The sequence below is a fragment of the Diabrotica undecimpunctata genome, chromosome 2, assembly GCF_040954645.1.
Source record: "Diabrotica undecimpunctata isolate CICGRU chromosome 2, icDiaUnde3, whole genome shotgun sequence".
NCBI classification, from domain to species: Eukaryota; Metazoa; Arthropoda; class Insecta; order Coleoptera; family Chrysomelidae; genus Diabrotica; species Diabrotica undecimpunctata.
This window is the reverse complement of record NC_092804.1, coordinates 145047492-145060165: the sequence shown is the minus strand read 5'-3', so window position 1 is coordinate 145060165 and position 12674 is coordinate 145047492. Positions and strand designations below refer to the sequence as shown.

Here is a 12674-nt window from a genome sequence, read left to right as displayed (position 1 = left end):
TGCTGTTTTAACTATATTTCATGTATTTTATTTCTTACTTGATTTGATAACAGCAAGAATAGAGCAGAAAATATTACGTTATTAAAAGCAATAATGACGAACGCAAATACTAGCGAAATAATTTTGCTTTAGTTCGATTAATAATCGTAGTTAATATTAATAATCGGGCATTCAAATCGATGCCACTATCGATAATCCACGACCTCTATCATCAAGTGCTTGTCAATCTGGCATTTATGCGCGTAGTACCGGTTTTTCATTTTGTAGAGTTTTTAATAAAGTGTTTACTTTTATTATAACATATTTGACTCGAATGTGGCATAATTCAAGTGATTTTTTATTATTTAACTCATTTATAATCATACAGTCGTATTTAACTACTTGAAAAAAGTACAAAAAGGTAAGAATACTTTTTCTTTGTTACTGCAAAATGGTCTACTAAAACACGTGGACTGACTTCTTTGAATCCTATAATAAACCATTTTATGTTAAGTTATAAACAATTTGGAGTCGGTTTGGAATATTTTAATGCGTTTTAAAATAAGTATATTAGAAAATAGAAAGTTAAACTACTTTTCAAAAAATCATTTCAAGGATTCTTGTAGTTATCCGTTGCTTACATTATGGAAAGTGTAAAATGTTAATTTTCAAAATTTATTTGAAATAATACAGACTTATGCATTATTTTACAAAATAATTGATCTAAACTAATGCCTTTTGAGTACAATTTTCCACATACGTTGATATCACCTAGATTTAAATTCATAATCACTGGAAATTAAATTCTTGGTATCTAATAAATAAAGAATTCTGAGAATCGTGATCTTGTTATCGCATAAATAAGGATTCTATTGTTTTATATTTTTATTTCATATTGTGAAACAGTTTGCTAAAATTTAGTTCATTTTCCCCAACAATTATCTTACTTTTTGGGCTTTTATTAGCACATTTTAATTATTAAATAAATAAAACGGTAGCTATATTGATTTAATATTACAAAATTTAGAAGTAATAGTAGCTACATTGGAAAAAGAAGTAAAATAATAAACAGTCAAACATTAATGGAGTGAAAATTATTAGCAAAATGGGAAAAAACCTTGCCAGTTTTGGAAAAAAATTTAAAGTCATCTACTTAGCTAACTAAGTACATGATTTTGTTTCGAATACAGAAATACTTTAAAGTTTATAAACTTAAAAGTTTTTTTATAAACTTTTAAGTTTTGTCTTATGTTGTGATCAATGTAAGTCTTATCAGGTTCAGAACTGAAGTTCCTAGGTGTTTTGTGATTCAATACTAAATCCATATTGTTGGTATGAGGTGCATTGTGTTAAATATTGATGTAGACTGATAGATATTTACAGCAATATTTCTTCTTTTTGTCATTCCACATCAGTGGGACTTGGTGACGACAAACCCATAAAAATATTCCTAATAAGACTTTTTTGTTATCAATTTTTTTAATCATTTGTTTTATGTAAAACTCAAATAAAGTTTTGTCCCTTATTACATTATGTTTTGCAGTGGTTCTATTCGTTTATTCAATATTTCATTAGATGTTCACAACATTCAACTATTTTAGTCTATTCAAGAACTAGATGTCAATAGCTTCAAGTTCATTAATTTACCACAACTAAATTTATATTTTCCCTTTATTTATCAATACCTTTAATGGGATTCATTGATTCTTTTAGATTTTAATCATATTCAATTAAAATTCTTGTAAATATCAAAAATAATTTAGATTTAAATACACCAAATTTTATTCAGTATTTTAACCCTGCAGTCGTGATGTGAAAAAAGTTACACCAGTTGTGACCACTGCCTCTCAAACTGTGTTTATGTTTTAGCCTTGTGTTTGGACAAAAAAGAACAAACTTATTTTTTTCTTTATTTAAAATCTTTATTATAAGTAATATGTGATGAAACACTTTAAATAACTTATGAATTATTATTCAAAAATTAAAATGATTATTTTAAAAGATGTCAATAATGTATAATTTAAAAAAATAAAACTAGACCACTTGATTTATGTTTTATATGCATTTTGCACAAATACTAATCAAGTGTTCAAGCCACAGTGACTCCTTACACTTGCTACAGGAGAATCTAGTTTTTTGATTTTTTTTTTCCAGCCACGCATTACACAATGACCTGCAGCTTCTGTTTTGGGTTGTAAATTGGACTCTGAGGCACTAGTCTCCTCCTAGTCAGTTCTCTGTCTCCTCCTCATTGTCTTAGGCAAGGGAATAACAGCTGACCTGAGCATATTATGGGCATGTCAGCTGATTGACAAGTGTATATGGGAAAGTTCTCTGAGATATACGAGATTATCTTCTTCAGTGTTGAAATTATAGGTACATAATAAAGTAGCTATTAATTCATGATACATTTATTAGAGTGTAAAAAAGTACCACTGACCGACCACCTTCTTGTATTTCTCAAGACATTATAATTCCTTGCTATCATGTTTTTTTTTATCTTATGAAAAAACTTACCTCTAAAACTTATAAAATAGTAGGACGTGAGTAGTGACCACAGTTTTTGCGAGACCAGGTTTTTAAAACAATAGCTGATACTGCACAGGCAAAGACTTTTCAACAACTAAACACATTAAAGGCTGAAAGGTCACCATGAGTTATGAAGCTAGTGGGAAGGGCAGTCTGAGAGACTGTGCTTCATGACTTCAGGGTTAATATTAGAACACTTAAACTATTTTTTGTCTTGACAACATTATAAACTTTTTTGCTTTGCTTAGCAATATTATGTTCTGAAAAAGTAATTTTTTCATATTTTCTCTTATACAAATGTCTCAGTTACTAGCCGAATATATTATTGCATTTTATCTGTAATCCTATGAAGTATTTTGTAAATCAATTATTTTAACAATTGAAGATAAAACTTTGATAAAATTTTGGCCACTCAAAAAAATGTAAAAGTATAAAACTTACTGATAAATTTAAGAAATAATTAAAGAACTTATAATATAATGTTTCCCTAAAAAAATATTTAAAAATAGTAGTTCATTATATAAGTAAATTTGTTTTTAGATTAACAATGAGTTCTGGCAGCATTTGTTATAAGTGCAATCAACCTGGTCATTTTGCTAGGGAGTGCTCACAGCCAGGAGGCGGTAGAGATTCTGGAAGAGGCTCTTTCAGTAGAAGTCGTGACAAATGTCACAAGTGCAACAAAATGGGTCACTATGCACGTGACTGTAAGGAGGAAGCTGCTCGTTGTTATCGTTGCTATGGGGAAGGGCACTTTGCCAAGGATTGTATGCAAAGTCCAGATATGCCGTCCTGCTACAATTGTAGAAAACCAGGTAATAAATGAGCATTTATATAAATATTTACAGTATATTATGAACTAGCTACAGATACCAGTTTTAAAACTAATTTTTTGTTCTATTTTTGGAAAACATGATCAGGCCCCTTCCATCCCTCTTCTCCCTCTATTTAGTCTATTTATTAGTCTTCTCATCAGTAACAAGTTCTGCAATTTTACCATTCTATTTTTAGCAATGTTTCTGTTGCTTCCTATTCCCCCTTTTCTTAACTCATTCATATACTTTCGTTATTTTGTATATATTTCATACTGTTTTGCTTACAATTCTGCCCAGTTGATATTTTTCTTAATATTTCTTGAAACACTTGTTTCAGTTGTTTCCAACACACATAGTATTTTACTTGCTTTCTATCTGATTCAGCAGTGGATGTCATAATGGGTCTCAAAATGCAGAATATTTATATGTGGTGCAGAACTTGTTCTATTTTTCCTCTACTGATTATTACTAACAAGCAGAGATGTTTCTATGACCTGTTCTATTTTTTGGCTCAGTTATTTATCTATGCTTATTGACAAGTTATTTTTTTACAGGACATATTGCTCGCAGTTGTCCAGAAGCAGGTGGGGACAGGTCCTCTAATGACACTTGCCACAACTGTCAAAGACCAGGGCATATTTCAAGAAATTGCCCTGAGAGCACAAAAACATGCTACTTGTGTCACAAACCAGGTCATCTGAAAAGAGATTGCCGAGAAAATGACTACAGAAAGTAGTACCACATGTTTATTATTTTGTTGTACCTATTTTATATATTTAAACATTTGAGAATGTCTGTTTTCCTAATTTCTTGTTGGAACTAATGTTTCTTATATTCTTTTTATATTAAGCTGTAGGCTAAAACTCAATTCTCATTTGTCCAATTTCCAAAGTGATATTGTACTTACTTGTTATATCTAATAGTAAAGACGTTCTTATCAGTTTTATCGAAAAGCGAAATGTATGCCTGTTCTAAATTATTTGAAATTTTTAATTAATATTTACGAATTACGAAAATAACCAGACATTTAATATGTTGAAATTGTTTAAATGGTACAAAAAATAAGGTTTTGATTTTTCTGTTTCTTAAGCTGACATTTTGGTTATAAAAACGTTAAATTATATAAATAAAGATTTAAGTTTGTCTTGAGTTCATTTTTCAATGATCTATAAATTCTACACAATTTAATCAATTAATTATAGTATTCTCTATAACCTTGACTAAGTTGTGAGTATTTAATCAAAAAGAAAACCAGTTTGTAAATTGTCTATAGATGACTAGTATATTAGAATCAAATACATTGGCAATGGAACTCTTTTTACAATACTACAGTGCTATTTAGTCTGTTAATTGGTAGGTTTTGGAATAAAGTAGTCATAGTCAATCATCAAAAATATGAAATTTGTCAAGTTATGTTTCATCAGCTAGTTTGAGTACTATTAAAAAATGTCATCAAGAGACCACTACTGTTTATTGGATAGATGTGATGTGTATCATGTATGATATGTTGAATGTGGATAAGAAAATAATAGGTTTAATTATATTACATTAATCACACAAAATATGACAAGAATAAAATGATTGATTCTTTACCGAACAAGTGACCTTATCAATCTTTCTATGATTTAAGTATTTTTCTTTGATGTGAGCATTAAAAAAAACAGGTGAACAATTTCTTTTACATTTTTCACAATAAATTGTAAAAAGTAAAGTTAAATTAAATAATTATTTCTTTTACTAGATAAGGATACAAGTTTGTATTCATCATTCTTGATTTTTCAATGCATTTTATCAACCTGTTCCAGGATCATTTTTAATTCCTTCCTATTATTTGCCTTGGTTTTCCCATTTTTTACTCCTAATTTTATTATATTGTGTTTCATAAATTTCTGTATTAATTTTGTCTACTTTTATCTAAAACCAAACACTAACAATTTCTTGCCTATGGTAAATTAAACTGTATATTTCACAATGTTGAATATTTTCCATCAGGAACGGCATAATTAATATGATTAAAGGTATCAGTACATTTGGTGTAAAAGAAAATGGAAAAAAATAAATTAATAGAAACTTTATCAGCTGTTATAACATTTAAAGAAATGCCACCTTTAGTAAAAAAATTAGTTATCACTAAAATGAGATTGTTTAACCAAATATTGTTTCAAATACATTGTGTTAAGTAGTTCAGATTTTTCTTCTACTAATGAAGGGTTCACATTTTTCTACCTTTACAGAAAAAAAGAAAAATTAAGCAATTTCCTTTGCACATGAAATATTTTCAACTGTATGAATAGGCAGGTTTTTAGTCAGTCTCTTTGAAGATTCTCAATGACAGTAAAATTGTTTGTGGGTAATGAGTAATAGGTAATTAGGCATGCTAATCTTTGAATATAGAGTTTCAATGGGGATATATTTCCTGAGTCTAATGTTAATAAGGGAAGTTATACATTTTTAATAAATATTCTTAATGTTTCAGCCCATTTTTCTTCACCTTTGTGCAATTGTATATGTAATAGTTACTGCCAGTTACTTCTTGAGATAATCTATAGTTTCAAACATTTGAAAAATCTATACATAAATAGTAACAATTGATTTGGTTTTAGCATATGTATCATTGTTCAAAAGATCAGCATGTCTTAATGGGAAGAAATACATAATATTTCCAACTTATCAATTGCTTCCAAATAAAAAGCTATGTTAATAAAAAATTTAAAGAATGGTTATAGAATAATTGATAAAAAATTCATGGAATTGAGACATGCAGAATACAACAAGCCTGATGTAGAAGCTATTCAAATCCACTGTCTTACATCATTTAGTTTAATTGATAACTGTACTGGTCACTATATGCTCATATTTTTTTATGAAAATTACTTGTTAAAATGTTTAAATATCTGCTCATCTCTCAGCAACATTACATTAATTTTATTATAATATCAACACATTGAAAGAAGCACCAGAATATTAATCATAGAATAGAAATTAGAAAAAATTGTGTGTTCTAATATTTGTATAAAATGTAAAAAGTGATAACATTCGTCTGATACTCTAGTATCAACTAAATAAAAAGTGTGTTCACATGAGAAGCTTTATATAAGTTCACTATGAAAAGTTTTTCTTTCTTTATAAAATAACTTTTTTGCAAAGTACAAATAGTATAATGACCAAATATGACCTGATTTTCATAACAATTAAAAGTAAATTTAGATTTCAGAATGGGCACACGTTAGTATAGAGAAATTTTAAAATTGGTGTAAGACGTCTTTAGTTACAGTAAATAAAAGACAATTAAGACTTAGCTCTAACAGCTAAGAAAGTAATATCCTTAAGAACAGTTTGTTATAATTTGTCCAGTGTATCTTGGTTCTTAAAGATGCACAATTGGGACGATGTGTTGAGGTTAAATAACTATATTCTGACGTTACCTACCCATCCTAAGTGCTAGGAGTTTGTACTTGCTCATGTTCAATTCAAGTGTCAAGGTATGCCGGCCAACTTATACAATTTTAATTAACAAAGTGTAGATCTCTTTGGAGCAAAGTTTCTATAATTGAGTATATTGAGGAATATTTTATTTTACAGTGACACGATTATTGTAAAGTATAAACTTGGGGAAAGTATAATTTTTATTAATAAAAGAGGTTGGAGATAATATTGTTTTATTTTTAGAAATAGTTCCCCTTTCCTTTGCGACTTTAAGTGGACATATGAATTCATCCATTTAGGGTTGTGTTTAGAGAAACAGCTCGTTTCTGAAGGGGTATTCTTGTAATGGTCTTAAATAAATTATTATCCATGATATTTAATTAGAAAACTGATGTAAGATTGGCCCAAAGGAGTAAAAGAACTGGATATTGACAAACATGTAATACATAAATTAGAGCCATTATTATTTCAATAATCAAAATACTTAAGGGGACTATAGGTGAAAAATTGGTAAAAAAACGAAGTAAACATGAAAGGTAAAAATGGCCACAGGTGGATATCCGAACAACCAACTATGTCAATCAGTCAGCTCAAGGAATATACATTTTATATCTGGTTGTAAAGGTGAAGCTGGCAACTACTCATCTATAAAGAAACACTTTCACGATAACCTAATTGAAATGGTTATTTTGAAAAGGCCATAACTCAAAAAATGTTAATTTTACAGGAAACGAAAAAAACATTTCATTTTGGTATTAATGAAGATATCTTTCTCTTTTCGGAGTAAAGTCTCAAAATGTGATGCATAACGAAGTTCCATTAACAAATCCAACATAAAAAAGATAGGTACACTGTAAAAAATAATTTAGTTTTTGGATTTGTGACCTTTTCCAAACAAACACTGATGATTTTATGATTAATAATAGAAAACTCCAATATTATTAAGGAAGAATTTATTAGGTGGCAAAAAACATGTTGAAGGTTAAGAAAGTTTTAGTAATCTTCCTCTGGTGGTTCATCACTATTAGTGGTAGGCCATAAAATCAGCTCATTATAAAAAACATTTTGTCTTCTGGCACATATTGTACAAGTTTCTTGATGTTGTCCATTTTTTTCGAATTAATAGGGATTTTTTCTGTGTAAGCAGACTCTGTTGGCAAACTAGGACAAACTCCAGCTGGTTTTCCTAAGGAAAATTCATGAAACGAGCCCATCGATAAATGAACGTACTTTAACAATTCCCGGTTTTTTGTTGTCATATACGATTTTCCCATACGAGTCAATGGAGAGTGCTGTTTTCTTATAATGCATGGGCCACCATTTTTTTAATTCCAAAATTGTTTAATTTTTTACCAGTTCTATAGAAAAAGATTTTCTTGGGGATTTTTTTATCAATTCGTAATATTCTTCAGGAAGAAAAATAAATTCGGTCCTGCTTGCGAATGAGTCTTTTTGCTACCCCGAAGTCTCTATCGCACGGGAGGAATGAGTGGCCTCTGATTGGAAAATAATGGAAAATGTGATTGAATTTTCCTGACGAAGTAAGAGCTATAAGGAATCTTATTACCGTGTGGTTCTTATTTTGGCCTGCACAACCATCTGAAAATATATGGACCTCTTTTACATTTTCAGAAACCTCATTTGCAAAATAATTTTTCAGGAAGGTGCACACTTCATTGGGTCCTTTGTGGGCCTCGCCCTCGTGATAGGAAAAAAAATTAGCTTCTGTTTTTAAGTTGTATATACTGAATTCAAAAACCCATAACTGCCGATAATAAAAAATTTCCTGTACAGGTATCGACAAATTTTGCATATAATCCATGGAGATTCCTAGTATCTCGTCCGTCTCTGAAGAAAGTTTTTTAATCTGCTCTAGTTTTTTATAAAATTTCTTAGCCCTGTTTTTGTGAATAGTTCTGCAACAGCAACTCGTTTTGCAATGTCGTTGACAGTGGTACTTCTAATTTTCTGGCAAAGTTCTTCACAAGCAGAACATACATCAACTTGAGGACGTCCAAAAGAGTATGTAAAATTTTCATGAAAATACTTCAAATAAAAACTGTATGTCACTTTAGATTCCGGAAATTTTTCGATAAACATTTTATGCATTTGAAAGATCCCCTTGTACTCGCACTGACTATGTCGTACTCCGTCGTTTTTTCCGGAAAAGCGCGCTTTTGTCATACCTGCATTAATAGATTGTAAAAGAAGGTTACAAATGTTTTACCGCCACATTTAAATATTTCTGCGGGTAAGTTATCTGCTCTGCGTGACTTGTTTCTGGCTAGAGACTGAATTGCTTTATTCATTTCTTCCAAAATTGGTAGCTGTTTCCTCCTGTTCTAGTTCTATATCATCTCTAGCTTCAGATCTACTTTCTCCATTAAGTAGCGTACTAAAGAGTTATTGCCACCTTTTCAGTACTTCTACTTTGTCGTTCAAAAGGATTCCATTATGAGCCTTGACTTGGTTCCCTTGAAAACTTTTTTTTTGTGTTAGTCTGTTTATAAAATTTTCTGTGTTCGTGTTCTCTATTTTAATTTTTCCATTTCTCCAAATTGATTTTGTTTTTCCTCATTTTTTTCCTCCATCATTTTTAGATACGCGTTATTCTTCTCTTTAGTTATTCGTTTGCATTCCTCATCAAACCAGTTTTTTCTCTGCCTTTTGGGTACCTCACCCAACACTTCATGTGCAGCGTGATTTTTACAACTTTATTTAACACAAATTGAGAGTTTATAAAAATATTTCTACATCATCTGAAAAAAGAACCTTCTAGCTTGTATGCAATAGCCAACCTTCTCAAAACCGATTTAACAAAACTTATGTTTTCTTGTGAATATATATGTAGTTATATTAATTAATAATCTTGTTTCGTTTTAAGATATATTTTGATAATTTTCTTATTTTTACACAAATAATATTTGCATTTTGTTAAGTCAGTAGGTATATTTTATGAGGTGATCCGAACAAAGAGCCCGGAACATCTAAAGGTAGCTTTTTGAATTCAAAACATTTTATAAAAACAAAATATCGTTCATCTTAGTGAACTCAAAAAATGCTTGTCCAATATTTCATCTAAAATATTTTTTAATTTGATACTTACCTGCTTAATACATAGCTACATAGGCAAGTACAATGTTCAAATAATGCTCCTTCTGAGTCTTTAACTAGTTCAGATTGAGACAATGAATATAAAATCAGTTCTGAGAGTGACAGTGAGTATCTTGAGAATGCAAGTAAGTGAGCAAAGCAATTTTGCCCTTAGTTACAGAAACCAACATATACGCCTCCCAACAAATAAGTATCAAATAAAACCTTAGACAAAGATGTTGGACGCCTGTAAATCTACAAGAAATGAAGAGCTGTTTAGCAATTATCATTTCTACAGGAACAAATGTTCCTACTTTACAACAATACTGATCTAAAAATCCTCTTTACCATAATAGCTTTAAAAGTAGCATTATGACAAGGGAAAGATTTTTATTGATCTTAAACTATCTGCATTTTAGTGATAACGATGGTTTGCAGAATACTACAGATAAACTGTATCGAATTCGACCTTTATTAGATATTTTAAACAAGAAATTTCAATTAATTACTATTTAAATGGGAATAAGCCACAATTAAAGGTTAAAATACGTTTATTGACGTTTCAATTTCCACTTCGGAAATCGTTCTCAAAATACAAACATTAGTAAATTAAACAAATTTTGTTTTTTGTTACTTAGTGAAAAATTCTTCTAATAATTTAATTTTATCTGACTCATCTATATTGACAATTCAGACATACCTTATACATTTTAAAGTAGACGACTTTTTTTAAATAACAAACATATAAAATCGGAATTTGGTGTTTATTGAAGGTAAACTAAATGCACGATCAAATACTTACCATGTCGGGATAGTATTATGAGGTTTTTTCCTGGTTTTTCCCTCATAATTTACTATGGAATCACTAACAGGAGAATTTTACTGTCATCATGGCATGTATTTGTCTTTTTAAAGACGAATTACATGTTATGATTTTTTCTGACGGATATTCTCAAGTTAAAGTTGATTTCATGTAATCGAATGAACTATCTTATAAGTAAAGTCGTCCCAGGAACGCAACTCAACAATATTGGCAATATCATTTTAAAGTCTACTTTAAAATGTATAAGGTATGTCTGAATTGTCAATATAGATGAGTCAGATAAAATTAAATTATTAGCAGAATTTTTCACTAAGTAACAAAAAACAAAATTTGTTTAATTTACTGTTTGTATTTTGAGAACGATTTCCGAAGTGGAAATTGAAACGTCAATAAACGTATTTTAACCTTTAATTGTGGCTTATTCCCATTTAAATAGTAATTAATTTAAAATGCCACAAGAAAATAGCTTCAGAACAAGAAATTTCAAGAAAGAATGAAACCAGGGAGGTCCATCGTTATTGAAGAAAGTATGGTTCCTTGGAGAGGAGGCTTGGGGATGCGTCAATACATTAAAAATAAGTGTCTAAATGGTGTAAAGCTGTATAAAGTTTGTAGAAATGGTTACACTCTATAAGAAAGAAAAACTTTTTACTGTGGGACTTTGAGAAGCAACCATAAAGGCCTCCTTACAACTTTTATTGCAAACAAAATTAAATCTAATGGAAGTGGTAGGTATGTGCAAAAAAAAGGAATAAAACTTATTAAGTGGCAAGATAAGCAGACTGTTTTAATGATAACAAGTAAAGGGGGGCACAACACTGCTTTTCATAAAATAGGCTGAAAAAATAGAAAACAAGAATATATTTTAAAGCCACTGAAGTTGTATAAAAAAGTTGCTTTTGCATTAATTTTTTGCGCAGCTTTAGTGAACACCCTAACACCGGCATAATTTACAATAAGATAAACTCAAATGCTAAGCGGCCTTTAATAAAATGTTGCCAAGGTCGCATTTCAACTTGCCAATAAGTCAGAATCAGCAGAACAAACAGCTTTGCAGTCTTTTTCTATGACAAAACTACTGACCAAACCAAACCAAACTGAGAAATTGTAAGGAATGCTAGCAAAAGAGAGAAACAATGAATAGTAAAGACACTGATAGAAAGGTAACTAAAGTTACTATATATTGTGATATCTGCGAGAGAAAAAAACACAATATATAGATTTTAATATTACCATAAATTTTTGTATAATCTTTTATATATGCATTTTCACAATAATGTTTCAGTTTCGTTTCATTTGAAAATATTATATACAGTTCTTAAACATTTCAGTTTTTTTTGTCAGACAGAATAACCTGTTACTAATACAATTTTTTGTGTTCCTTGCATGTATACTGTTACCACTACACATAAATTTTATTATATATATATATATATATATATATATATATATATATATATATATATATATATATATATATATATATATATATATATATATATGTATATTGTTATATTCCTATTTAAAATTTAAATAAAACATTTCATGTTTCTCAACCACGAGCATATAAATTTTTAACGCCTTGCATATGACAAATTTTGTAAAAAGAATAGCTAGTTTTAAGAGAGTGTTTCTCAGAATTGTTTACCAGCCACATGAACAATGTATTTCAAGCAAACAATTAGGGTTGATTGTTTAAGAAAGTGTTCGTCAAAATGTTTATTAAAACCACGGACAATATGTTTTAGTTAAACAAAGGAGAAACCATTAAGTTCTCGAGATATGCGGGTAGGAAACTCATTAGCCCGTACGGTACATAGTAGATAGTTTAAATCTACCTTTGTATTCATCATCATCATCTTGGTGCTACAGCCCTTAGAGGGCCTCGACCTTCTCAAGCTTTCTACGCCATTCTATTCTGTCCCTCGCTTGCATTTTCCAGTTGCCGACTCCGATCTTCTCGGCATCTTGTGTTACCCCGTCCATCCACCTCAGCTTTGGTCTACCCC

The 12674-nt window shown here is 29.8% G+C and overlaps 1 protein-coding gene across 1 annotated transcript; it reads left to right on the top strand.

Moving 5' to 3' along the window:
- The first annotated feature begins 200 nt into the window (after positions 1-200).
- On the top strand, positions 201-4472 carry LOC140435000 (uncharacterized). Its single transcript, XM_072523659.1, has 3 exons — positions 201-400; positions 3049-3323; positions 3878-4472. Exons 2-3 carry the CDS (start codon positions 3056-3058, stop codon positions 4057-4059), a joined length of 450 nt encoding a protein of 149 aa, XP_072379760.1. The 5' UTR covers positions 201-400; positions 3049-3055; the 3' UTR covers positions 4060-4472.
- The last annotated feature ends 8202 nt before the right edge of the window (positions 4473-12674 follow it).